At 40.3% G+C, this 13693-nt stretch overlaps 1 protein-coding gene across 1 annotated transcript in view; it reads right to left on the bottom strand.

The window, feature by feature from the left end:
- chd1l (chromodomain helicase DNA binding protein 1-like) overlaps positions 1–12208 on the bottom strand; it is a 119149-nt gene extending 106941 nt beyond the window's left edge. Inside the window, exons 1-6 of the mRNA XM_055943961.1 lie at positions 12014–12208; positions 10523–10635; positions 9835–9941; positions 3180–3291; positions 1723–1754; positions 1557–1638 (exon numbers count right to left, since the gene is read on the bottom strand). Of these exons, the coding sequence (XP_055799936.1) occupies positions 1557–1638; positions 1723–1754; positions 3180–3291; positions 9835–9941; positions 10523–10635; positions 12014–12107 (540 nt within the window). The 5' untranslated portion in view covers positions 12108–12208. The remainder of the gene's footprint in view (positions 1–1556; positions 1639–1722; positions 1755–3179; positions 3292–9834; positions 9942–10522; positions 10636–12013) is intronic.
- Positions 12209–13693: the final 1485 nt, after the last annotated feature.

Below are 13693 nucleotides of genomic sequence, written 5' to 3'. Positions count from 1 at the left end.
AGTAGTAGTAGTAGTAGTAGTAGTAACAGTAGTAGTAGTAGTAGTAGTAGTAGTAGTAGTAACAGTAGTAGTAGTAGTAGTAACAGTAGTAGTAGTAGTAACAGTAGTAGTAGTAGTAGTAGTAGTAGTAACAGTAGTAGTAGTAGTAGTAACAGTAGTAGTAGTAGTAACAGTAGTAGTAGTAGTAGCAGTAGTAGTAGTAACAGTAGTAGTAGTAGTAGTAACAGTAGTAGTAGTAGTAGTAGTAGTAGTAGTAGTAGTAGTAGTAACAGTAGTAGTAGTAGTAATAGTAGTAGTAATAGTAGTAGTAGTAACAGTAGTAGTAGTAACAGTAGTAGTAGTAGTAGTAGTAGTAGTAGTAGTAGTAACAGTAGTAGTAGTAACAGTAGTAGTAGTAACAGTAGTAGTAGTAGTAGTAACAGTAGTAGTAGTAGTAACAGTAGTAGTAGTAGTAACAGTAGTAGTAGTAGTAACAGTAGTAGTAGTAGTAACAGTAGTAGTAGTAGTAACAGTAGTAGTAGTAGTAACAGTAGTAGTAGTAGTAGTAGTAGTAACAGTAGCAGTAGTAGTAGTAAGAGTAGTAGTAACAGTAGTAGTAGTAACAATAGTAGTAACAGTAGTAGTAACAGTAGTAGTAGTAACAGTAGTAGTAGTAGTAGTAGTAGTAGTAGTAGTAGTAGTAGTAATAGTAGTAGTAGTAGTAGTAGTAGTAGTAGTAGTAGTAGTAACAGTAGTAGTAGTAACAGTAGTAGTAGTAGTAGTAGTAGTAGTAGTAACAGTAGTAGTAGTAGTAGTAGTAGTAGTAGTAGTAGTAACAGTAGTAACAGTAGTAGTAGTAGTAGTAGTAGTAGTAGTAGTAGTAGTAGTAGTAGTAGTAGTAGTAACAGTAGTAGTAGTAGTAGTAGTAGTAGTAGTAATAGTAGTAGTAGTAGTAGTAGTAGTAGTAGTAGTAGTAGTAACAGTAGTAGTAACAGTAGTAGTAGTAGTAGTAGTAGTAGTAGTAGTAGTAGTAGTAGTAGTAACAGTAGTAGTAGTAGTAGTAGTAGTAGTAGTAGTAGTAACAGTAGTAGTAGTAGTAGTAACAGTAGTAGTAGTAGTAGTAGTAGTAGTAGTAGTAACAGTAGTAGTAGTAGTAACAGTAGTAGTAGTAGTAGTAGTAGTAGTAGTAGTAGTAGTAACAGTAGTAGTAGTAGTAGTAGTAGTAGTAGTAACAGTAGTAGTAGTAGTAGTAGTAGTAGTAGTAGTAGTAATAGTAGTAGTAGTAGTAGTAGTAATAGTAGTAGTAGTAGTAGTAGTAGTAGTAGTAGTAACAGTAGTAGTAGTAGTAGTAGTAGTAGTAGTAGTAACAGTAGTAGTAGTAGTAGTAGTAGTAGTAGTAACAGTAGTAACAGTAGTAGTAGTAGTAGTAGTAGTAGTAGTAGTAACAGTAGTAGTAGTAGTAGTAGTAGTAGTAGTAGTAGTAACAGTAGTAGTAGTAGTAGTAGTAGTAGTAGTAGTAGTAGTAGTAGTAGTAGTAGTAGTAGTAGTAGTAGTAGTAGTAGTAGTAGTAATCATACCTCCATCAGGATTTTGTGCAACAGTGAGTTGTGGTTCTTCAGTCTGTGAGCCTCATCAACTACCAAGACTTTCCACTTCCTCCTGCAGAACAGAGACGTGTTCTGGATGCTTGACTGACTGTGGTTTGAAATGCTGATAGTAGTGGAATAGTGATTGCAGACTCACCTTTTCAGGAACGAGGCATCTTTGATACAGAGCTGACAACGAGAGAAATTAGAAAACCTGTTCAGTGTTGAGAATGTCAATAATGGATTACAGGGGAGAATCAATTATCATCATCACCTCATATGTAGTTAGCAGAACATGGTAGTGTGTTGTACCTCATATGTAGTTAGCAGAACATGGTAGTGTGTTGTACCTCATATGTAGTTAGCAGAACATGGTAGTGTGTTGTACCTCATATGTAGTTAGCAGAACATGGTAGTGTGTTGTACCTCATATGTAGTTAGCAGAACATGGTAGTGTGTTGTACCTCATATGTAGTTAGCAGAACATGGTAGTGTGTGTTGTACCTCATATGTAGTTAGCAGAACATGGTAGTGTGTTGTACCTCATATGTAGTTAGCAGAACACGGTAGTGTGTTGTACCTCATATGTAGTTAGCAGAACATGGTAGTGTGTTGTACCTCATATGTAGTTAGCAGAACACGGTAGTGGGTGTTGTACCTCATATGTAGTTAGCAGAACATGGTAGTGTGTTGTACCTCATATGTAGTTAGCAGAACATGGTAGTGTGTTGTACCTCATATGTAGTTAGCAGAACATGGTAGTGTGTTGTACCTCATATGTAGTTAGCAGAACATGGTAGTGTGTTGTACCTCATATGTAGTTAGCAGAACATGGTAGTGTGTTGTACCTCATATGTAGTTAGCAGAACATGGTAGTGTGTTGTACCTCATATGTAGTTAGCAGAACATGGTAGTGTGTTGTACCTCATATGTAGTTAGCAGAACATGGTAGTGTGTGTTGTACCTCATATGTAGTTAGCAGAACATGGTAGTGTGTTGTACCTCATATGTAGTTAGCAGAACATGGTAGTGTGTTGTACCTCATATGTAGTTAGCAGAACATGGTAGTGTGTTGTACCTCATATGTAGTTAGCAGAACATGGTAGTGTGTTGTACCTCATATGTAGTTAGCAGAACATGGTAGTGTGTTGTACCTCATATGTAGTTAGCAGAACATGGTAGTGTGTGTTGTACCTCATATGTAGTTAGCAGAACACGGTAGTGTGTTGTACCTCATATGTAGTTAGCAGAACATGGTACTGTGTTGTACCTCATATGTAGTTAGCAGAACATGGTAGTGTGTTGTACCTCATATGTAGTTAGCAGAACATGGTAGTGTGTTGTACCTCATATGTAGTTAGCAGAACATGGTAGTGTGTTGTACCTCATATGTAGTTAGCAGAACATGGTAGTGTGTTGTACCTCATATGTAGTTAGCAGAACATGGTAGTGTGTTGTACCTCATATGTAGTTAGCAGAACACGGTAGTGTGTTGTACCTCATATGTAGTTAGCAGAACACGGTAGTGGGTGTTGTACCTCATATGTAGTTAGTAGAACATGGTAGTGTGTTGTACCTCATATGTAGTTAGCAGAACATGGTACTGTGTTGTACCTCATATGTAGTTAGCAGAACATGGTAGTATGTGTTGTTCATGTCCCTCTGCAGTTCTGCTCTCTTGTCTTTGTCTCCATAGTAACACAGCACCTTGAGACAGGGGGATAAGCTGCGAAGACAACAGACAGTCACAAACCAGGACAGCAGGTCCAGCTCTCTGCACTCATTCTGCATTAGTAGGACATTCACGTTTTGCTTTCCATAACAACACGTACAGACTAAAATGTCTGAACTCTCACGATTAGAACAATAGTGAGGAGGCGATGTGTAACATCTAAGTCATTGACACCACCAAGTCATTGTGTAACATGACACCACCAAGTCATTGCGTAACATGACACCAAGTCACTGTGTAGCATGACACCAAGTCATTACGTAACATGACACCAAGTCACCAAGTCATTGCGTAACATGACACCAAGTCATTGTGTAACATGACACCAAGTCATTACGTAACATGACACCAAGTCATTACGTAACATGACACCAAGTCATTGTGTAACATGACACCAAGTCATTACGTAACATGACACCAAGTCATTGTGTAACATGACACCAAGTCATTGTGTAACATGACACCAAGTCATTACGTAACATGACACCAAGTCATTACGTAACATGACACCAAGTCATTGTGTAACATGACACCAAGTCATTACGTAACATGACAGCAAGTCATTGTGTAACATGACACCAAGTCATTGTGTAACATGACACCAAGTCATTGTGTAACATGACACCAAGTCATTGCGTAACATGACACCAAGTCATTGCGTAACATGACACCAAGTCATTGCGTAACATGACACCAAGTCATTACGTAACATGACACCAAGTCATTACGTAACATGACACCAAGTCACTGTGTAACATGACACCAAGTCATTACGTAACATGACACCAAGTCACTGTGTAACATGACACCAAGTCATTACGTAACATGACACCAAGTCATTGTGTAACATGACACCAAGTCATTGCGTAACATGACGCCAAGTCATTACGTAACATGACACCAAGTCATTACGTAACATGACACCAAGTCATTACGTAACATGACACCAAGACATTACGTAACATGACACCAAGTCACCAAGTCATTGTGTAACATGACACCAAGTCACCAAGTCATTGTGTAACATGACACCAAGTCATTACGTAACATGACACCAAGTCATTACGTAACATGACACCAAGTCACCAAGTCATTGTGTAACATGCCACCAAGTCATTGTGTAACATGCCACCAAGTCATTGCGTAACATGACACCAAGTCATTACGTAACATGACACCAAGTCACTACGTAACATGACACCAAGTCATTACGTAACATGACACCAAGTCACTGTGTAACATGACACCAAGTCATTACGTAACATGACGCCAAGTCATTACGTAACATGACGCCAAGTCATTACGTAACATGACACCAAGTCACCAAGTCATTGTGTAACATGACACCAAGTCACCAAGTCATTGTGTAACATGACACCAAGTCATTACGTAACATGACACCAAGTCATTACGTAACATGACACCAAGTCACCAAGTCATTGTGTAACATGCCACCAAGTCATTGTGTAACATGCCACCAAGTCATTGCGTAACATGACACCAAGTCATTACGTAACATGACACCAAGTCATTACGTAACATGACACCAAGTCATTACGTAACATGACACCAAGTCACTGTGTAACATGACACCAAGTCATTACGTAACATGACGCCAAGTCATTACGTAACATGACGCCAAGTCATTACGTAACATGACACCAAGTCATTACGTAACATGACACCAAGGCATTACGTAACATGACACCAAGTCATTACGTAACATGACACCAAGTCATTACGTAACATGACACCAAGTCATTGTGTAACATGACACCAAGTCATTACGTAACATGACACCAAGTCATTGTGTAACATGACACCAAGTCATTGTGTAACATGACACCAAGTCATTGTGTAACATGACACCAAGTCATTGCGTAACATGACACCAAGTCATTGCGTAACATGACACCAAGTCATTACGTAACATGACACCAAGTCATTACGTAACATGACACCAAGTCACTGTGTAACATGACACCAAGTCATTACGTAACATGACACCAAGTCACTGTGTAACATGACACCAAGTCATTACGTAACATGACACCAAGTCATTGTGTAACATGACACCAAGTCATTGCGTAACATGACGCCAAGTCATTACGTAACATGACACCAAGTCATTACGTAACATGACACCAAGTCATTACGTAACATGACACCAAGACATTACGTAACATGACACCAAGTCACCAAGTCATTGTGTAACATGACACCAAGTCACCAAGTCATTGTGTAACATGACACCAAGTCATTACGTAACATGACACCAAGTCATTACGTAACATGACACCAAGTCACCAAGTCATTGTGTAACATGCCACCAAGTCATTGTGTAACATGCCACCAAGTCATTGCGTAACATGACACCAAGTCATTACGTAACATGACACCAAGTCACTACGTAACATGACACCAAGTCATTACGTAACATGACACCAAGTCATTACGTAACATGACGCCAAGTCATTACGTAACATGACGCCAAGTCATTACGTAACATGACACCAAGTCACCAAGTCATTGTGTAACATGACACCAAGTCACCAAGTCATTGTGTAACATGACACCAAGTCATTACGTAACATGACACCAAGTCATTACGTAACATGACACCAAGTCACCAAGTCATTGTGTAACATGCCACCAAGTCATTGTGTAACATGCCACCAAGTCATTGCGTAACATGACACCAAGTCATTACGTAACATGACACCAAGTCATTACGTAACATGACACCAAGTCATTACGTAACATGACACCAAGTCATTACGTAACATGACACCAAGTCATTACGTAACATGACACCAAGTCACTGTGTAACATGACACCAAGTCATTACGTAACATGACGCCAAGTCATTACGTAACATGACGCCAAGTCATTACGTAACATGACACCAAGTCATTACGTAACATGACACCAAGGCATTACGTAACATGACACCAAGTCACCAAGTCATTGTGTAACATGACACCAAGTCACCAAGTCATTGTGTAACATGACACCAAGTCATTGTGTAACATGACACCAAATCACTGTGTAACATGACACCATGTCATTACGTAACATGACGCCAAGTCATTACGTAACATGACACCAAGTCATTACGTAACATGACACCAAGTCATTACGTAACATGACACCAAGTCATTACGTAACATGACACCAAGTCACCAAGTCATTGTGTAACATGACACCAAGTCACCAAGTCATTGTGTAACATGACACCAAGTCATTGTGTAACATGACACCAAGTCATTGAGTAACATGACACCAAGTCATTACGTAACATGACACCAAGTCATTGTGTAACATGCCACCAAGTCATTGAGTAACATGACACCAAGTCATTACGTAACATGACACCAAGTCATTGAGTAACATGACACCAAGTCATTGAGTAACATGACACCAAGTCATTACATAACATGACACCAAGTCATTGAGTAACATGACACCAAGTCATTGAGTAACATGACACCAAGTCACTGAGTAACATGACACCACGTCACCAAGTCATTGTGTAACATGCAACCAAGTCATTGTGTAACATGACACTAAGTCACCAAGTCATTGTGTAACATGACACCAAGTCATTACGTAACATGCCACCAAGTCATTACGTAACATGCCACCAAGTCATTGTGTAACATGCCACCAAGTCATTACGTAACATGACACCAAGTCATTACGTAACATGACACCAAGTCATTGTGTAACATGACACCAAGTCATTACGTAACATGACACCAAGTCATTGAGTAACATGACACCAAGTCATTGAGTAACATGACACCAAGTCATTGAGTAACATGACACCAAGTCATTATGTAACATGACACCACGTCACCAAGTCATTGTGTAACATGCCACCAAGTCATTGAGTAACATGACACCAAGTCATTGAGTAACATGACACCACGTCATTACGTAACATGACACCAAGTCACCAAGTCATTGTGTAACATGCCACCAAGTCATTACGTAACATGCCAGCAAGTCATTACGTAACATGACACCACGTCACCAAGTCATTGTGTAACATGACACCACGTCATTACGTAACATGACACCAAGTCACCAAGTCATTGTGTAACATGACACCAAGTCATTACGTAACATGACACCAAGTCACCAAGTCATTGTGTAACATGACACCACGTCATTACGTAACATGACACCACGTCACCAAGTCATTGTGTAACATGACACCACGTCATTACGTAACATGACACCAAGTCACCAAGTCATTGTGTAACATGACACCAAGTCATTACGTAACATGACACCAAGTCACCAAGTCATTGTGTAACATGACACCAAGTCATTGTGTAACATGACACCAAGTCACCAAGTCATTGTGTAACATGCCACCAAGTCATTGTGTAACATGCCACCAAGTCACCAAGTCATTGTGTAACATGACACCAAGTCATTGTGTAACATGCCACCAAGTCATTGAGTAACATGACACTAAGCCATTGAGTAACATGACACCAAGTCATTGTGTAACATGACACCAAGTCATTACGTAACATGCCACCAAGTCATTGAGTAACATGACACCACGTCATTACGTAACATGACACCAAGTCACCAAGTCATTGTGTAACATGCCACCAAGTCATTACGTAACATGACACCAAGTCATTACGTAACATGACACCAAGTCATTGAGTAACATGACACCAAGTCATTGAGTAACATGACACCAAGTCATTGAGTAACATGACACCAAGTCATTGAGTAACATGACACCAAGTCACCAATTCATTGTGTAACATGACACCAAGTCATTGTGTAACATGCCACCAAGTCATTACGTAACATGACACCAAGTCATTGAGTAACATGACACCAAGTCATTGAGTAACATGACACCAAGTCATTACGTAACATGACACCAAGTCATTACGTAACATGACACCAAGTCATTGAGTAACATGACACCAAGTCATTACGTAACATGACACCAAGTCATTACGTAACATGACACCAAGTCACTGAGTAACATGACACCAAGTCATTACATAACATGACACCAAGTCACTGAGTAACATGACACCAAGTCACTGTGTAACATGACACCAAGTCATTACGTAACATGACACCAAGTCATTACGTAACATGACACCAAGTCACTGAGTAACATGACACCAAGTCATTACATAACATGACACCAAGTCATTACGTAACATGACACCAAGTCACTGAGTAACATGACACCAAGTCATTACGTAACATGACACCAAGTCATTGAGTAACATGACACCAAGTCATTACGTAACATGACACCAAGTCATTACGTAACATGACACCAAGTCACTGAGTAACATGACACCAAGTCATTACATAACATGACACCAAGTCACTGAGTAACATGACACCAAGTCATTGAGTAACATGACACCAAGTCATTGAGTAACATGACACCAAGTCATTACGTAACATGACACCAAGTCATTACGTAACATGACACCAAGTCATTGAGTAACATGACACCAAGTCATTACGTAACATGACACCAAGTCATTACGTAACATGACACCAAGTCACTGAGTAACATGACACCAAGTCATTACATAACATGACACCAAGTCACTGAGTAACATGACACCAAGTCATTGTGTAACATGACACCAAGTCATTGTGTAACATGCCACCAAGTCATTACGTAACATGACACCAAGTCATTGCGTAACATGACACCAAGTCATTACGTAAGATGACACCAAGTCACCAAGTCATTGTGTAACATGCCACCAAGTCATTACGTAACATGACACCAAGTCACCAAGTCATTGTGTAACATGCCACCAAGTCATTGAGTAACATGACACCACGTCATTACGTAACATGACACCAAGTCACCAAGTCATTGTGTAACATGCCACCAAGTCATTACGTAACATGACACCAAGTCACCAAGTCATTGTGTAACATGACACCAAGTCATTGAGTAACATGACACTAAGCCATTACGTAACATGACACCAAGTCACCAAGTCATTGTGTAACATGACACCAAGTCACTGTGTAACATGACACCAAGTCACTGTGTAACATGACACCAAGTCACTGTGTAACATGACACCAAGTCACTGTGTAACATGACACCAAGTCATTGTGTAACATGACACCAAGTCATTGTGTAACATGCCACCAAGTCATTACGTAACATGACACCAAGTCACCAAGTCATTACGTAACATGACACCAAGTCACCAAGTCATTGTGTAACATGACACCAAGTCACTGTGTAACATGACACCAAGTCATTGTGTAACATGACACCAAGTCATTGTGTAACATGACACCAAGTCACTGTGTAACATGACGCCAAGTCATTACGTAACATGTCACCAAGTCATTGTGTAACATGACACTATGTCCCCATATGACCTGGGCACCATTAGTTTATAGGGATCTGGTCAACAGTAGTGCACTAAACAGGGAATGGTGGACATTTGCAGTGAAGCCTAAAGGCTGTTGCGTTATCTGACATAAGACACTGGTAGTTCTCCTCACCATTCCATCTCGCTCCTCCAGTTGTCCATGACAGACAGTGGGCTGAGGACCAGGAACGGCCCGTCCTGCCGCAGGGCCCCTCTCATGTACAATAGCAGAGAGATGGTCTGAGTGAAGGGCAAAAGAGACAACAGGACAACATCAAAATAATCCATATTATTGCCTTGGAATATAGTAAATATAGAAAATACACTTGAACCTTTTATTCCAATAGGTATTAAAATGTGCTAGTATCTATACGGATGTCCTCCATAACTAATATGTATCCCAAATGACAACCTATTCCCTATATAGTGCACTATTTTTGGACAGAGCCCTATGGAACCCTATTCCCTATTATAGTGCACTATTTTTGGACAGAGCCCTATGGCACCCTATTCCCTATATAGTGCACTATTTTTGGACAGAGCCCTATGGAACCCTATTCCCTATATAGTGCACTATTTTTGGACAGAGCCCTATGGCACCCTATTCCCTATATAGTGCACTATTTTTGGACAGAGCCCTATGGAACCCTATTCCCTATATAGTGCACTATTTTTGGACAGAGCCCTATGGCACCCTATTCCCTATATAGTGCACTATTTTTGGACAGAGCCCTATGGCACCCTATTCCCTATATAGTGCACTATTTTTGGACAGAGCCCTAGCTCTAGGCTGCCATTTGGGGAAAAAACAAACCTCTCACCTGACAGGTCTTTCCCAGGCCCATCTCATCTCCTAGGATACATCCCTGCTGGTTGGCCAGGCACTGGGTGAGCCACCGCACTCCGTCCAGCTGATAGGCTCGCAACTGAATCCCTGAAGGAAGCAACAACATTGATTGGCTGGACGCCAGTCTGAGTCTAATCTCGGAACAAAAACACTATTGGGAGAGATAAGTCCAAGTAGCTAGCAAGACTCTTTAGGACCTCATATTCATGTGGCACAATCCTGAAGAATTCTGTAACAGTTTTATGTTAAGTAGTGACGCTACAGACAGTGTTGGGGATTCTGAAAATATAGTTTACCAAGTTATCAGTTCATCGCCCTAGACTCAGGTCAGGTCATCGCCCTAGACTCAGGTCAGGTCATCGCCCTAGACTCAGGTCAGGTCATCGCCCTAGACTCAGGTCAGGTCATCGCCCTAGACTCAGGTCAGGTCATCGCCCTAGACTCAGGTCAGGTCATCGCCCTAGACTCAGGTCAGGTCATCGCCCTAGACTCAGGTCATTACCCTAGACTCAGTTAACAGAATGTGTAGTTAGGAATGATATAATTTAAAAAAAAAAAGGAAATAATTGCATTATCTGCCATATTTCTTATTTTAGCAGAAATTGTAGTGTAGTTACAGTAGTTAGCTACACTGCTACAAGGCACTCAAAAAAGTAGCTAATTAATCTAACTACTGAAAACACTACCAAAGATGTGATTTCTTTCTCTAGCGAATGACGGCAAGGCACTACAGAGGGTAGTGGTACGGCCCAGTACATCACTGGGCCAAGCTTCCTAACATCCAGGACCTCTATACCAGGCGGTGTCAAAGGAAGGCCCTAAAACTTGTCAAAGACTCCAGCCACCCAGGTCATAGACTGTTCACTCTGCTACCGCACAGCAAGCGGTACCGGAGCGCCAAGTCTAGGTCCAGTCCAAAATAGCTTCTACCCCCAAGCCATAAGACTCCTGATCATCTAATCAAATGGCTACCCAGACTACTTGCATTGCCCCCCCCCCCTCCACCACCACGCTGCTGCTACTCTCTGTTATTATCTATGCATAGTCACTTTAATAACTCTACCTACATGTACATATTACCTCAATTACCTCGACACTGGTGCCCCCTGTATATAGCCTCGCTATTGTTATTTACTGCTGCTCTTTAATTATTTGTTATTCTTCTCCTACTTTTTTTAGGTATTTTCTTAAAACTACATTGTTGGTTAAAGCCTTGTAATTAAGCATTGTATTGTATTTGATTTGAGTTCAACTAATACCACCAAGCTACCGCAAATGTCGTTTAATTACTAGTTGAACACTGCCAGTGCTTACTAACAAGTTAGGTTGCTAGCTAGCTACTACAGATCCAGTTCCTGTGTGTTGGGCATGGCTCTGTTGAGCTGGCGGTAAATGCCTGAACCAGTCTCTGTCGTAGGCTAACCATTAAATTACATTAACTTTGCCCCCATTCCCCACCACAAACCTTGCAAACCCCACTTCTGCAAATCTTTTTCAGTCAGACTGCTCTTGGTTTCTTCCGGTACGCTCGTTTTTATTTTCTGTCGGAAGCTCGCCATATTTCCAAAAAACAGAGGAAAGTTTCAGAGAAACAACAAGGAAGAAAGTTTAGCGCCAAACAAACATTGTTTACTTCCTGATTAGATGACCTGAAACACAGGAGGCGCGGCTTCTTCTTCTTCTCCTCCTTTAATTAGGTTTAACGGCGGTTGGCCTCCAATAAACGTTGCATTACCGCCACCAACTAGACTGGAGTATAACTCCATTATACTTTGCTTGAAAAAAGGAAAATAAATCAAGAAATACCCTACAGTCCTCTGCTTAATTTGAGCCGGATCCTGCCGTAATAGGATCCGGCACCTCTAAGTTTTGGACTGTTTCATTCAGGAACCTATTTGTGAGGATCTGGTATCTTTCGTGGCATGACATTTTTTTCAATGGTTGCAATGTACAAATTCGAATAAAAGCAGTCAGAGTAAATTTGAGTTGCCTCCTCATTAATTCTCCTTCCCCCTAAAAAAACATAGCCTAATGTGAAAATGTAGATTTTCAGCCCACACCTAGTCTATTATATTTAAGGCTAGATCTATTATGAAACAGGCAAGGTCTAATATAATACAGGCCAGGTCTATTACAATACAGACCATGTCTAATATAATACAGGCCAGGTCTATTACAATACAGACCAGGTCTATTATAATACAGACTAAGTATATTATAATACAGGTCTAATATATTACAGACCAGGTCTATTATAATACAGGCAAGGTCTATTATATACAGGCAAGGTATGTTATAACACAGACCAGGTATATTATAATACAGGCCATGTCCACTATAATACAGACTAAGTATATTATAATACAGGTCTAATATATTACAGACCAGGTCTATTATAATACAGGCCAGGTATATTATAATACAGACCAGGTATATTATAATACAAGTCTATTATAATACAGACCAGGTATATTTGTCACACCCTGGCTTTAGTTATCTTTGTTTCCTTTATTATGTTGGTTAGGTCAGGGTGTGACATGGGGAAGGTTTGTGTTTGGGTGGTTATATGGTTAAGGGGTTGTTGGGTTTTGTGTGTGTGGTTTTGTGTTGAGTGAGTATGTCTATGGTTTAGTGAGGGTTTCTAGGTATGTCTATGGTTGCCTGAGTGGTTTCTCAATCAGAGACAGGTGTCTTTCATTTGTCTCTGATTGGGAGCCATATTTTAGGCGGCCATAGGCATCATGTGTTTGTTGGGTCATTGATTTAGTCATTGTCTTAGTCTGTGTCTAGGTCTGTGTCAAGTTTGCATGTTTTGCATTTAGTCGGTTTTGGTTTCACGGTCTTCGATTTGTTGTTTTGCTTCGTTTGGTCATCTCCTTAATAAAGAGAAGATGCATTTTTTACATGCTGCGCCTTGGTCTTTTCTCTCTCCCATGGACGATCGTGACAATATTATAATACAGGTCTATTATAAAACAGGCCAGGTATATTATAATACACGCCAGGTCTACAGGCCAGGTGTATTATAATAAAGACCAGGTCTATTATAAAACAGGCCAGGTCTATTATAATACAGACCAGGTCTATTATAAAACAGACCAGGTCTATTATAATACAGACCAGGTCTATTATAATACAGACCAGG

This window comes from Salvelinus fontinalis, chromosome 14, assembly GCF_029448725.1.
Source record: "Salvelinus fontinalis isolate EN_2023a chromosome 14, ASM2944872v1, whole genome shotgun sequence".
In the NCBI taxonomy this organism is placed as follows: domain Eukaryota; kingdom Metazoa; phylum Chordata; class Actinopteri; order Salmoniformes; family Salmonidae; genus Salvelinus; species Salvelinus fontinalis.
Note: the sequence above shows the minus strand (reverse complement) of the source record. Positions and strands in the feature narration are given on the sequence as shown.